At 47.6% G+C, this 12,388-nt stretch overlaps 1 protein-coding gene across 1 annotated transcript; it reads left to right on the top strand.

The window, feature by feature from the left end:
• Positions 1-230: 230 nt before the first annotated feature.
• Positions 231-3,193, top strand: SOX17 (SRY-box transcription factor 17). Its single transcript, XM_080802242.1, has 2 exons — positions 231-726; positions 1,357-3,193. The coding sequence occupies exons 1-2, from the start codon at positions 420-422 to the stop codon at positions 2,268-2,270; spliced, it is 1,221 nt and encodes a 406-aa protein (XP_080658368.1). The 5' UTR covers positions 231-419; the 3' UTR covers positions 2,271-3,193.
• The last annotated feature ends 9,195 nt before the right edge of the window (positions 3,194-12,388 follow it).

Here is a 12,388-nt window from a genome sequence, read left to right as displayed (position 1 = left end):
GAATGTGGCGCCAGAGCCCGGCTTCAGCCAGTTTCCCCGGGGGCAGGTGTAGCCTTGGGCGCGGAGCCGGGGGGAGGGGAAAGGGCGGGCGTGGGGTTGAGCTGAGACTAGGGACTCGGGCGGCTGGCTGGGCGTGGGCCTAAGGACTCTCGCCCGTCCCGCCCCCGCCACTCCATTGGCCACATCAGTGCAGAAAAGGACCTGCGGACCCGGGCGCCCGCAGTGTCACTGGGCCGGCGGGGACGCGGTTTGCGCGGTGGGCTGGGACTGGCCAGGAACGTCTGCAGCGGGGTAGAGCCCGGGAGACTTGGGTAGCCCACGGGGCATCTTTGTCCCTCGCTCCCACCCCCTCCCCCGGGTCGGGGGGAGGCGGCGTGTCCGGCGGAGGGTTGTGAGGCTCGGGGCAGGGCTGGAGCGCCATGAGCAGCCCGGATGCGGGGTACGCCAGTGACGACCAGAGCCAGACCCGCAGCGCGCTGCCCGCGGTGATGGCCGGGCTGGGCGCCTGCCCCTGGGCCGAGTCGCTGAGCCCCCTTGGGGACATGAAGGTGAAGGGCGAGGCGGTGGCGAGCAGCGGGGCGCCGGCTGGGCCGGCGGGCCGAGCCAAGGGCGAGTCTCGCATCCGGCGGCCGATGAACGCTTTCATGGTGTGGGCCAAGGACGAGCGCAAGCGCCTGGCGCAGCAGAACCCCGACCTGCACAACGCCGAGTTGAGCAAGATGCTGGGTGAGTCCGAGCTCACGACCCAGGGCGGTGGGAATCGCGAAGCCGCTTCCTTGAACCTTGGAGGGAGTGCGTGCCTTGCGCTCGAGGCCACTGATGTGGTGCCTTCACGGTCCTTCCCTATGGCCCTCGGTTCCCCTCCCGCATCCCCTCTCCCTACTCCCCAAACGGTCTGCAAAGTCGGAGCCCGGGTAACCAGGGTGACCAGGGGCGCGGTTACAACGGCTCCGGGGAGGCGGCTTCCCTGCGCGTCCGGGCCACCGCGCGAGTATCCCGGGAACCGAGCGGGTTTGGTCCTGCCCGTTCCCCTATTCCTCCTCCCCGAGTGGAGGACGTTTTCAATTCCTTGAAAGACAGGGAATGGATGACCTGGGAAGCCACTTCTTAGAGGCTAAAAGAAAGGGAGGGTTGCCCTTAGAGGACCCAATATGTCCTGTTTTCCGCAAGTGTTTGGACTCCACTCGGTCTCTGGAGTCTCAGACTTGCACCCTTTAACTTGACCTCTTCGCGTCTCTAGTTGCTCAGTTAAAGGTTGGAGGGGAGAGGTAGGGCCTGGTGGGGCCTGGGACCTAGGAACGGGAGCTCGGAGAGTAATCCCGGCGCCCCTCCACCTTCCTGTGCCCATGCATGCAGGCAAGTCGTGGAAAGCGCTGACCCTGGCGGAGAAGCGGCCCTTCGTGGAGGAGGCCGAGCGGCTGCGCGTGCAGCACATGCAGGACCACCCCAACTACAAGTACCGGCCGCGGAGGCGCAAGCAGGTGAAGCGACTGAAGCGGGTGGAGGGCGGCTTCTTGCACGGCCTCGCCGAGCCACAGGCCGCCACGCTAGGCCCCGAGGGCGGCCGCGTGGCCATGGATGGCCTGGGCCTGCCCTTCCCAGAGCAGGGCTTCCCGGCCGGCCCGCCGTTGCTGCCCCCGCACATGGGCGGCCACTACCGCGACTGCCAGGGACTGGGCGCGCCTCCGCTCGACGGCTACCCGCTGCCCACGCCGGACACGTCCCCGCTGGACGGCGTGGAGCCGGATCCCGCCTTCTTCGCCGCGCCGATGCCCGGGGACTGCCCAGCGGCCGGCCCCTACAGCTACCCACAGGCCTCGGACTACGCGGGGCCCCCGGAGCCGCCAGTCGGCCCCATGCACTCCCGTCTAGGTCTGGAACAGGCGGGCCCTGCAATGCCGGGCCACGTGGCGCCCTCAAGCGCCCTGCAGCTGTACTACAACGCGATTAGCTCGCCGGCGGCAGGCGGCGGGCGCGGCTTCTCCATGCAGCCGCCGCAGCACCCACCCGGCCCCGGGCAGCCGTCGCCCCCTCCCGAGGCCCTGCCCTGCCGGGACGGCGCGGACCCCAGTCAGCCCGCCGAGCTCCTCGGGGAGGTGGACCGCACAGAATTTGAACAGTATCTACACTTTGTGTGCAAGCCCGAGATGGGTCTCCCTTACCAGGGACATGACTCTAGTGTGAATCTCCCAGACAGCCACGGGGCCATTTCCTCGGTGGTGTCCGATGCCAGCTCTGCGGTATATTACTGCAACTATCCTGACGTTTGACAGGTCCCCGATCCGATCCAGCCTGCAGGCCAGAAGCACAGTGTTACACACTTCCTGGAGGGGCTAAGGAAATCCTCAGCCTCATGTTGTTTTGTTTTTAAGTTGCCTAGGCATATAATTTATGGTAATTTATTTTGTCTGCCACTTGAACAGTTGGAGGGAGAAAAATGTGAGGTCGTGTTTTAAGATTTGTTCAGATACTTGTTTCCCACAGTTGCGTTGTCAAAACCCTGTTTTCCAGTTCAAGATTACCAGTTTTGAATGTGTCCCAGATAACTTGCTCCATTTTCTGAGAATTTATTGATCAAAAAAACATTTTGTCCTGGGTGTGTTTTCTCGATCTTTAAAAAAAATAAAATCTGGAATCCTACTTTTTCGCTCTGCTAGTGCCTCTGTCACCAAAGCCAATTTTAAAGGTGAATGTTAAGTATTGGTAGCATTGGGAACATTTTAATGATATTTAATATATAGTTGCTGCAGATTTCTTGTTCTCTTATATTGGTAGAACTAAATAATCCAAGGATAAAACCTAAAAAGCAATGTTGGATATCTAAGGTTTTGTTTTTTGCAAAGTACAAAAACCTCGGGGAAATGAACCTATGTTATACATTTCAGTGATCCTAGTTTCTAAAAAGTAATGGTTAATCTTAACACTCTTAAGTATTTTCAATTTTCGTATATTTTTTTCACCAGAGGAGAACATTTAAGGAATTTGAGTTTTCTAGTTTGAATCTTGAGACTGGACTAAAGAGGTGTTTGTTTTTTTCTTTGTCTACATTTCACCAAGAGTCATCTGTACACTTCCTCTCAACACTGAGTTTGCCGGTCCTCACATGTCTAAACCTTGGAAAGTAGTGTTGCATGGTTAAAAATAATTTGAATGAATTATTCACAGGAATGAATAAAAAGAAAATGTGCATTGTGACCTTAACTTTGAAGGAAACTCGGCTTCTGAAATTTTAATAGGATGCTTTCCTATAAACTGGATACCTGGTGCGTTGCATTTTCTGACAAGAGCAGTTCTTAAGCTTTGGAGAGTCCCATGATGATTTGTAGCTAGTGTGCTTTACAAGTGGCGCTAAAGCTGCAGCTCTCAGGTATCACTATTCTGCCCTTGTAGGGAAGAAACCAAGTCACAGGTTGTAAGAGTGAGGGTTTAGGGGCTCCGGGATGGCTTAAGCCTCTGCCTGCTGCTCAGGTCATGATCTCAGGGTCCTGGGATAGAGCCCCATATCAGGGTCCCTGCTTGGCAGGGAGCCTGCTTCCCCCTCTCTCTGCCTGCCTACTTGTGATCTCTCTCTCTCTCTCTCTCTCTCTCTGTGTGTGTCAAATAAAGAAATAAAATATTTGAAAAAGGAAAGTGAGGGTTTAGTCCCTGCTGTGTGTTGCGGTGGTAACTGCTGTGTCCCTATCCATCAGATTTTGCAGATTGAGACATAATGGATACAGACGACTTCTAACAAACCTTTCCAGTGCCAGGTGTTTAGGTCAAGGTCATTCTGTACCAGGTTGGAACCTGATCAAGCCTGTGAGCTGAGATGCTGTTTTCCCCCTTTTGCAAGTGAGGAAAGGAGGCACTGGAGCCCTCACCTGCCACATATGTGGTGAAAGTTTAGTGTTAAAAATTCTTAACACTTTCTTTAAAAATTTTTATTTTTTAAGAAATCTCTACATCCAATGTGGGGCTTGAACCCACAACCCCTAGATCAAGAGCTGCATGCTTTACTGACTGAGCCAGTCAGACACCCCTACAAGTTCTTAAAACACTCAATCGCTGTTTTCCTTCATGCCAGGGTATATGTGTGGGCACTGGGAGAACTGGCATGCTGGTGGTGAGAAACTATATAATTCTTCATACTGATAAACACTATAGAGAAAAGGGAGGGGTAGGAGAATAGCTTAAAGCATTTATCTTGGAGAGGGATATCTGAGTTGAAATGATTGTCTGGAAAAAAAAAAAAAAGAGAGAGAGAGAAATGACTGGCTGGGTTCTCTTGAAAAATGGCAAGGTGTGTTTTTCAGAGGGTGTCCCTGGAATGTTTGGGACCAGAAGTACCAGTAAGGAAAGTTGAGTCTATTTTGTTGCATAGTAGAGGTCACATAAAAAATTTGAAATTCTGGGGGTGCGTGGGTGGCTCAGTCATTAAGCTTCTGCCTTCAGCTCGGGTCATGATCAAGGGGTCCTGGATGGACCCTACAGGTTCCCTACTCAGCAGGAGTCCTGCTTCTCCCTCTCACACTACCCCTGCTTGTGTTCCCTCTCTTGCCATCTCTCTCTCACTCTCTCTGTCAAATAAATAAATATAAAATCTTTTTTAAAAAATTGAAATTCTGAGCCTCGCTCCTGGGTTAGATCTACCATCTAATCCAGTTTACTTGTCTTACCCTTTCCACATTCTCTATTCCTCTGCCCCTAAACAGGTTCTGCTTCCAGTGTAAGTTCCTTCCCCAGGATGTCCCGAGTTCCTAGCAGATAAAGTGAGCAGAGGGGCCTCACTTGCTCAGGTTCAAGGCCATGTCTCCAGTTGAGATCACACTAGGCATTTTGGCACATACTTGGTGCAAGGAGACTAAGTTGTACCCTTGGCCGCTATGTCTTACAAAATAGATAAGAAAGGAAAAGAGTAAAGGAGAAAAGTAGAGTGCTGGGTGGGGCTGGGGGCTGGGGGCGGAGAATTAAAATCCTGTTAAGTTACATTCTTAACTCTTCACCAGGTACAGGTGGGAAAAATAATAAGTAAAAAAGTTTAGGCAATTCCAGGGCCTTTAACCCCAACAAACGAGAATTAGTGCTCACAATAATTCTTGGGAGTATAGGCATTCAGCTCATTCCTTCTCTTTCCTCTGGCAGACTCTGAAGAAATGATTTCAGGTGGCAGCTAGTGACTACTTTTTATAGTACTGTAGAAACAAATCCATAAAAGACACATTGCTTTTCCCCTACTGGAGAAGTAAAGCAGGAGGTAAAAATGCAGGGCTGTATTCCTGCTCCTGAAGTTGTAAGCACTCTCAGAGGTCTTGCCAATTTGAATTCACCTTAGATCATGGTCTGAGGTAAGCCAGAAGCCCTTCCCCAGGAGCCTACACACACAGACACACACAGTATTTTAGACATAATTTTAGGCAATTCATGACTCCTGGCAACCCATCCAAGGGGTGTGGCAACCTGCAACCCTCAGATTTAGACGCTGTGATGGTGAAGCTTGTTGGAAAGCTTGACACCCTAGCATAAAGCAAAACAGCAGTTTCCCTATATTGGAAAACACAAAGGGACACAGCAAGACTGCTCTCATTCTACTGAGTTGTCCCTTCTAGAGACATATGTATCAAGGAACGCGGGGAGTGGTATGTCCCTTTCTCGAAGTATAAAGGAAACTCATCATGCCCTGCCAAGGTGAACAGATTTTCACCTTTATAGTGGCAGTAGTGAGTCCTCAGGGTTGGCCTCCATGAACCATATCTTGGGTACTTATATCCTTGTATAAATTCCTTGTGTGATCTAGGTTGGACTTACTACTCTAATCCAACAGAATGGTAGAGAAGTGATGGCAGTGTCAGCTGGGGAACAAACCATTAAGATGGCCTAGCAGGTTATTTCTTGTACCTCTGGGAGCTCTGAGCTACAGTGAACTGGTGCAATTACCAGGGTGATGAGACCATTTTTGGAGAGACCACATGGAGAGTTGAAGCCCTGTGACTCCCTGTGAAGGTAGAGAGCTCAGCCTTACTGACAGCTGAATCCATCCTCTTGTAAATCAAGAGAGGCCAGAAGAATAAATATCCAGATGAGCTTGGGCAATGCATAGGGGGCAAAAATTTTTGTTTATTTATTTTTAATTTTTTAAAGATTTTTAAAAAATGATTTATGAGCTACTAAGTTTTGGGGGAGCTCTGTTATGCAGCGATGGGTTATTGAAACAGGTATTATCCTTAAATAACCCTTTCTTATTTTTAATTATAGGGATGTGGGCACTGGTGGGAAAACTACGAAAAGAGCATTGGGACCTGCCAGGGACACCAATATAGTTTTTTTAAAAAAGATTTTATTTATTTATTTATTTATTTATTTATTTATTTAAGGGAGAGAGAGAATGAGCCAAGGGCAGGGGCAGAGGGAGAAGCAGAAGAAGCAGACTCCCCACTGAGCAGGGAGCCCAACAAGGAGGGAGGGGCTCGATCCCTCAGGACCCAGGGGGAAGTCAGACATTTGCTTAACCAACTGAGACACCCAGGCACCCACCACTATAGTTGTCGGTTTTTTTTTAACATCTTAATTTTATTTTATTTTTTCAGTGTTCCAAGATTCATTGTTTATGCACCACACCCAGTGCTCCATGCAATATGTGCCCTCCTTAATACCCACCACCAGGCTCACACATCCGCTCACCCCCCTCCCTTCCAAAATCCTCAGTTTGTTTCTCAGAGTCCACAGTCTCTCATATTTCATCTCCTCCTCTGATTTCCCCAGTTCACTTTTCCTTTCCTTCTCCTAATGTCCTCTATGTTAGTCCTTATGCTCCACAAGTAAGAAAGTGAGGGATAGAATGTAAAACTTGGCGAACTCTGTGGTATCACCAAATGCATACAGTCCTCTTTCTTCAGCCGACTCAATGAAGTGACCAGAAGTGGCAGCTAGTAACTGGTTTGTAAAGAAATTAAATTCATCTCAGTTTTTTAGTACTTAATTTTGGAAGCAAATACATAAAGGATATGTTGCTTGCCTCCAACACTCACCCCCCACCCCAGTCCCCGGGCCATCTTTGCTTCTGAGTACTTTGCAAGTTTGTCAGGAGGTAGGAATAGACTGGGATAGCCTGACTTGATGCCAGCATAGTCTACACACCTTTGAGAGACCCAGATAAAAAGTAAGAGGATATTTTCCTTCTCACAGACACTGACTACATCTCTATTAAAGCTACCAGGGTGGGTGTAATAAATTACAAATAAACTTGTTACTTATACAAGCAGCTAATAGATGATATCACAATGAAACTGTATCTTTCACTTATTCTTATCTCAGAGAATTATTGCACATTTCATTTGAATCACATTGCAAAAGACATTGACTTGTTCTTTACCAGCTGGCTGATACGAGGAAAAGCACATCCAAGCAAAAGGAATACAGAACAAACGGAATGGGGTGCTTTGAACAAAAATATATCATCTCTATAACATTTAAAATGTCCCATTTCTTTTCGCTGTGTCTGTCATATAACAGATGTTCAACATTCCCTCCCCCGCCTCATTCCCCTTTGATTTGTTTTGGTAATACTGGACAGGGAGAGAGATTTTATACGCATTACTTCATCATAAATTTATTCTTCCTGCTTAGAAGGTGCTTCCTTCTGAGTTCAGGATATCCATCTGAAGAAAAGTGGTATTGAGGTCCCTACCCAGCCCCATCTGGAGTAGGATGAGGGATGTTTGATTCCTGTTCCTCCACATGATGAGCCAGTGGCAGACAAAGCATTTCTTCGGGGCCTCTGACCTGGGAACCAGCTGTGTCTCTTTAACTTTCCACTATAACACCCACACCTCTCTTTCTTTTAATGAGAAAGTTGTTGTGTGCTTGCTTCTAAATTATTAGGCAGCTTTATGTGAATCAACAGTTCAATTTGCACTGCCCCCCTTGCACAAACACAGAAACTTCACCACTAGCTTTATTCAAGATTCTGGATATTAAAAATTCTTTAAAAAAAGATATTATTTATTCATTTGAGAGACAGAGTGAGCAAGAGAGTATAAGAACGGGGGCAGAGGGAGAGGGAGAAGCAGAGTCCCCCACTGAGTAGGGAGCCAATGAGATGTGGGGCTCCATCCCAGTACTCCAGGTTCAATGACCTGAGCCAAAGGCAGACGGTTAACCAACTGAGCCACCCAGGCACTCCTGGGATTAAAAATTCTTTTTTTTTTTTAAAGATTTTATTTATTTATTTGACAGACAGAGATCACAAGTAGGCAGAGAGGCAGGCAGAGAGAGCGGAGGAAGCAGGCTCCCCGCTGAGCAGAGAGCCCAATGCGGGACTCGATCCCAGGACCCTGGGTTCATGACCCGAGCCGAAAGCAGAGGCTTTAACCCACTGAGCCACCCAGGTTCCCAGCTGGGATTAAAAATTCTTAATGCAGTATAAAACAGTATTTAAATAGTCTAATAGTATTTCTTAGTGCAGTATAAAATTTCTTAATATACAGCATACAGTATACAGCAAATGCTAAATAAGTTGTTGCTATGATAACAATGATGTGCTTTAATATAACTTTCTCTGCAGCTCAGGTCCAAACAACGATTTGGCTTAATAAAAACAAAACAAAACAAAAAACTTTTGAACATCTTATTCTTGCTGATGACATTTTAGCTTGGAGGGTCTTGTTTTCTTCCACTTTCAAAAAAATATTAATTTTATTTGCCAGTGTAGGTTGGGGGGCACACAAGCAGGGGAAGCGACAGGCAGAGAGAGAGAAGCAGGCTCCTCACTGAGCAGGGAGACTGACACGGGACTCCAACCCAGGACCCTGGGATCATGACCTGAGCCCAAGGCAGACGCTTAACCTTAACCGACTGAGCCCCCCAGGGGCCCCGTCTTTCCACTTTAACCAAAGTCTTAAATACTTTGCTGAAGTTGAATTCATAATTAGTCTCCAAACTGATGTTGCTCAAAAAAGCTGATTCGTGAAGTTATTCTGTGTGGAGATTCAGATGAGCACAAATAACAGTAGACATGTGGACCCAGCCTTTTCCAGGGTCACAGTCAATGCTCACTTTGTTGGGAATCAGTGCCCTCCCTTATACCTGATCTCTCGCTAGACAAGGAAAAGAAGAATTGTGGCAGGCTTGCAGTCAACTCAGCAGTTTTCTGGTCTGTCTGATTCTTCTGGCTACCAGGAGAGCTCCTGGGGCAAAGACTGTCCGTTTTCACTTTGTATCACCCGACCAGGAAACCTCATGAGTACTCAAAAATTGCCCAAGTACATGTTTGTTAGTTAGTACCTTAGTTTCCCATTGGGGATTCATGAAGAATTCAGGAGTTCCTGCTTTGCCTCTCTCTCCTATAGTCACGCTACAACTCCTCTTTCCTGAAAAGTGTGTTCAAACATTAAATTTAAGGACACCAGAGAATAAGATATTGGAGCAAAGAGTAGAGAAGGGCAGTGTTCTAAAAGAAGGCTCTGCATTTTGAGTCAGAAGTTCATCTAGTTCAGCAACTTAGCTTTGTGAGTTTGGAGAAGTCACTAATTTTTTTTCTGCACTCCAGTCTGCTCATCTGAAAAGACAATAGGAATAATGATAAAAGCACTGTTTTCCTCATGGATTACTGTAGGTACCAAATGAGTTTGTTCTAAAAGGATTGCTTTAGTGCTGCAGAAAATGCTCTCTCCTCTCTCTGCTTCTTTACCTTTTGCTTTTGTGTATCTCTATCTATCCCAGCAGAATTGGAGGATTCAATTTCATTATTCCATTGGAAAAGAGAAGACAACTGGAACTTGCCTCCCCTGGTGCTTTGATTAGTGGGTTGAGAATTTTACAGCCTTTTAAGACGGTCCATATTAGCTGGAAACACAGATCATCTATGTTTCACTATGAACTTTGGACTGCTCAGACTGTTTGATTATCAGATGAGGAATAACTGTCACTTTGATTCATATAAATTCCCATTTCACACGAAAGTCTCAAGGTCTTTATCAAGGGTCGGGTGATTGGGACACACAGAAAGTGATATCAAGTCTGCTAACATTCATCATTCAGGCCAGCCTTCTTCCCACCAATCACAGTTTGTCAAGTCCTGAATCATATTTGCATAGCATTTTCTTTTTTAGGACAAACTGAGTTGGAATTCTTGAGGATGAATAAGCAGACTGGTATGGGGAAGGACAGCAAATTGAGAAATCAGTTCTCACTTCCGGCAGTTCCAAGTGACACTGAAACTTGATACTCAGGCTTGTGAATCTTGATACTCAGGTTTGTGAATCACTCAGTCTTTAGTTCTTTCCTTAGGGCTATGGTAGAGGGGATGAAGAGAAGAAAGTTCTGACATCCTTGAAATGAACAATTTTGTAGTTGTTCCCTAGGTAGTGGATTCTTCTGTTTATTTTAATAAATCCGTTTGGACATTTGAAAACATTGGTAGGGCTTACAGCCACACATACAGACCAAACATATTAAACTGAAAAGGGCTTAGTGACCTTATACGAGAGAGAGAGAGAGAGAGAGAGAGAGAGAGAGAGAGAGAGAGAGATATGAGAAAAAAGAATTACAAGTTTGTAGTTTCAGTAAAGAGAGTGTGGGTATAGAAAGTGTAGTTTTTATTTAATCATTTAAAAATAATTTAAAAATTTTCATGATGCACATGCTCACAAAAGAGCAACATTACAGATGGGCTAATAATATAAACAGAGCTGTAGGAAGATTCTATCCTTCCCTAACCCCAGTTCCACTGTCAACCAATCCTTTTGGGGGAGAGAGGTTCTACTAAGTGTTATCTACAGACATTATTAACTCTTCCTCTGGACCTTAATTAATTAATATGCCCGCTCAGCTCATTCTGTGTTCATCAGTTTGAGACATTGACTTCCTACTCTTGTAGCTCTATCCACGAAGGTAGTTAGTTATACCCATTATTCCCATTTCTTCTATTGATTGCCATTGCCTTTTAAAGTACTAGTATTACACACCCTTTCTCATCACAAAGGCAGGAAGTCTTTACTCCCCACTGTGAAAGGTAAGAATATTGATGCTCCCTCCCAGCTCTACTCCTCTCTTCTGCAAAGGTGAGTATTGGTCTTTTTTTTTTTTTTTTTAAGATTTTATTTACTTATTTGACACAGAGTTAGCACAAGTAAGCAGAGCTGAGGGAGAGGGAGAGAGAGAAGCAGGCTCTCTGCTGAGCAGGGAGCCTGATGGGGGGCTGGATCCCAGGACCCTGGAATCATGACCTGAGCCACCCAGGCACCCCAAAGGTGTGTATTGGTAAAGACTCTTTTTTCTTTTTCCTTTCCTTTCCTTTCCGAATTTTCTTCTCTTCTTTTTCTTTTTCTTTTCTGTTCTGTGCTTTTCTTTCCTGTCTGGTGGGAAGAGAGATGGAATACTGATGCACTTGTTATACGGAAAGCTATCCATTTTTTAGCATTTCAATGAATTCCAAACAAAAGGCACTACTTACCATCCTGGTCTTAATTTTAAATTCACACACTTCTTACACCCACTGAGAAAGAGAAGGAATGTCTTCGAAGCTTTACGCGAAGAAAAACTACAATGGTGTAGAGGGGCATCTGTAAACTCCGAGGTCGGTTTCCACCCCCACCCCTCGGTCTCCCGTCCTTCTATGTCCCGGGGAGGCAGCCGCCCTCCCCTCCTGCGCGGGCATCTGGGAGCAGAGGCACTGCAAGCCTAGGGCGCCGCGCTGCCCTCGCGGGGAATCGGCAGTCTGGCTGCCATTAATTCAGGGGAACATTTTAACAAGACTCTGCCATGACTTGAACTCAGACGGTAAAATACCTTAGGATCTTAGGTTTTGTGCTAAAAAAAAAAAAAAAAAAAGTGAAGCCGGGAGTGTGGGTCAAGGAAAGCACGCCAGCGAGGCCACCCTTGTAACAGAATACGACGTCGTGCGCTTGCCTAGGGGCGTTTTGAGCCCTTAGCTTTATGGCCCTGGTGCCCGCCCAGCGCGGGTATACTCGGCCTAAAATGAATCCGATTCTAAGGTGGGAACAAGGGCTTCCCTTTTGTACTGGTTCGGGAGCTTGCCTGCCGCGTGGAGACTTCTGAAGGTCATCTGGACGTGACATCCGGGACTGACTTTCCTCTGACTAGGGGAGGGTATTTGGGTCTCGGCATGCTGTTTTCTGCCTATTGGAAAATTAAACCCGATATCCGCGGGCTTCGTTTTACCCGGCAAGTGGCTGCGCGTTACGATGCTCGGCTTCCGAGTTCGCTGCCGCACGCGTGGAGCTGGGCGGCTGGAGCGGTGGTTCTCTACGTGTTACATCAGTGCAGAAAGGGCTTTCTTCCCCGGGCTCCCGCACTGTCACTGGGCCAACAAGGGACGGTGGCTGCGCGGTGGGTTGGGACTGCCCAGGAACTGCGGCGGCTGCGGGCCCTGCAGACCCGAGCAGCCCGCGGG

Source organism: Martes martes (genome assembly GCF_963455335.1).
Source record: "Martes martes genome assembly, chromosome: 4".
NCBI classification, from domain to species: domain Eukaryota; kingdom Metazoa; phylum Chordata; class Mammalia; order Carnivora; family Mustelidae; genus Martes; species Martes martes.
This window is presented reverse-complemented; position numbering and strand designations above follow the sequence as displayed.

What these genes read in the sequence shown, in the direction of transcription:
- SOX17 (XM_080802242.1), top strand. Translation starts at nt 420, where the DNA reads ATGAGCAGCCCGGATGCGGGGTACGCCAGTGACGACCAGAGCCAGACC. An exon ending in CGAGTTGAGCAAGATGCTGG is followed by an intron (nt 727 to 1,356) that starts GTGAGTCCGAGC and finishes CCATGCATGCAG; the next exon opens with GCAAGTCGTGGAAAGCGCTG.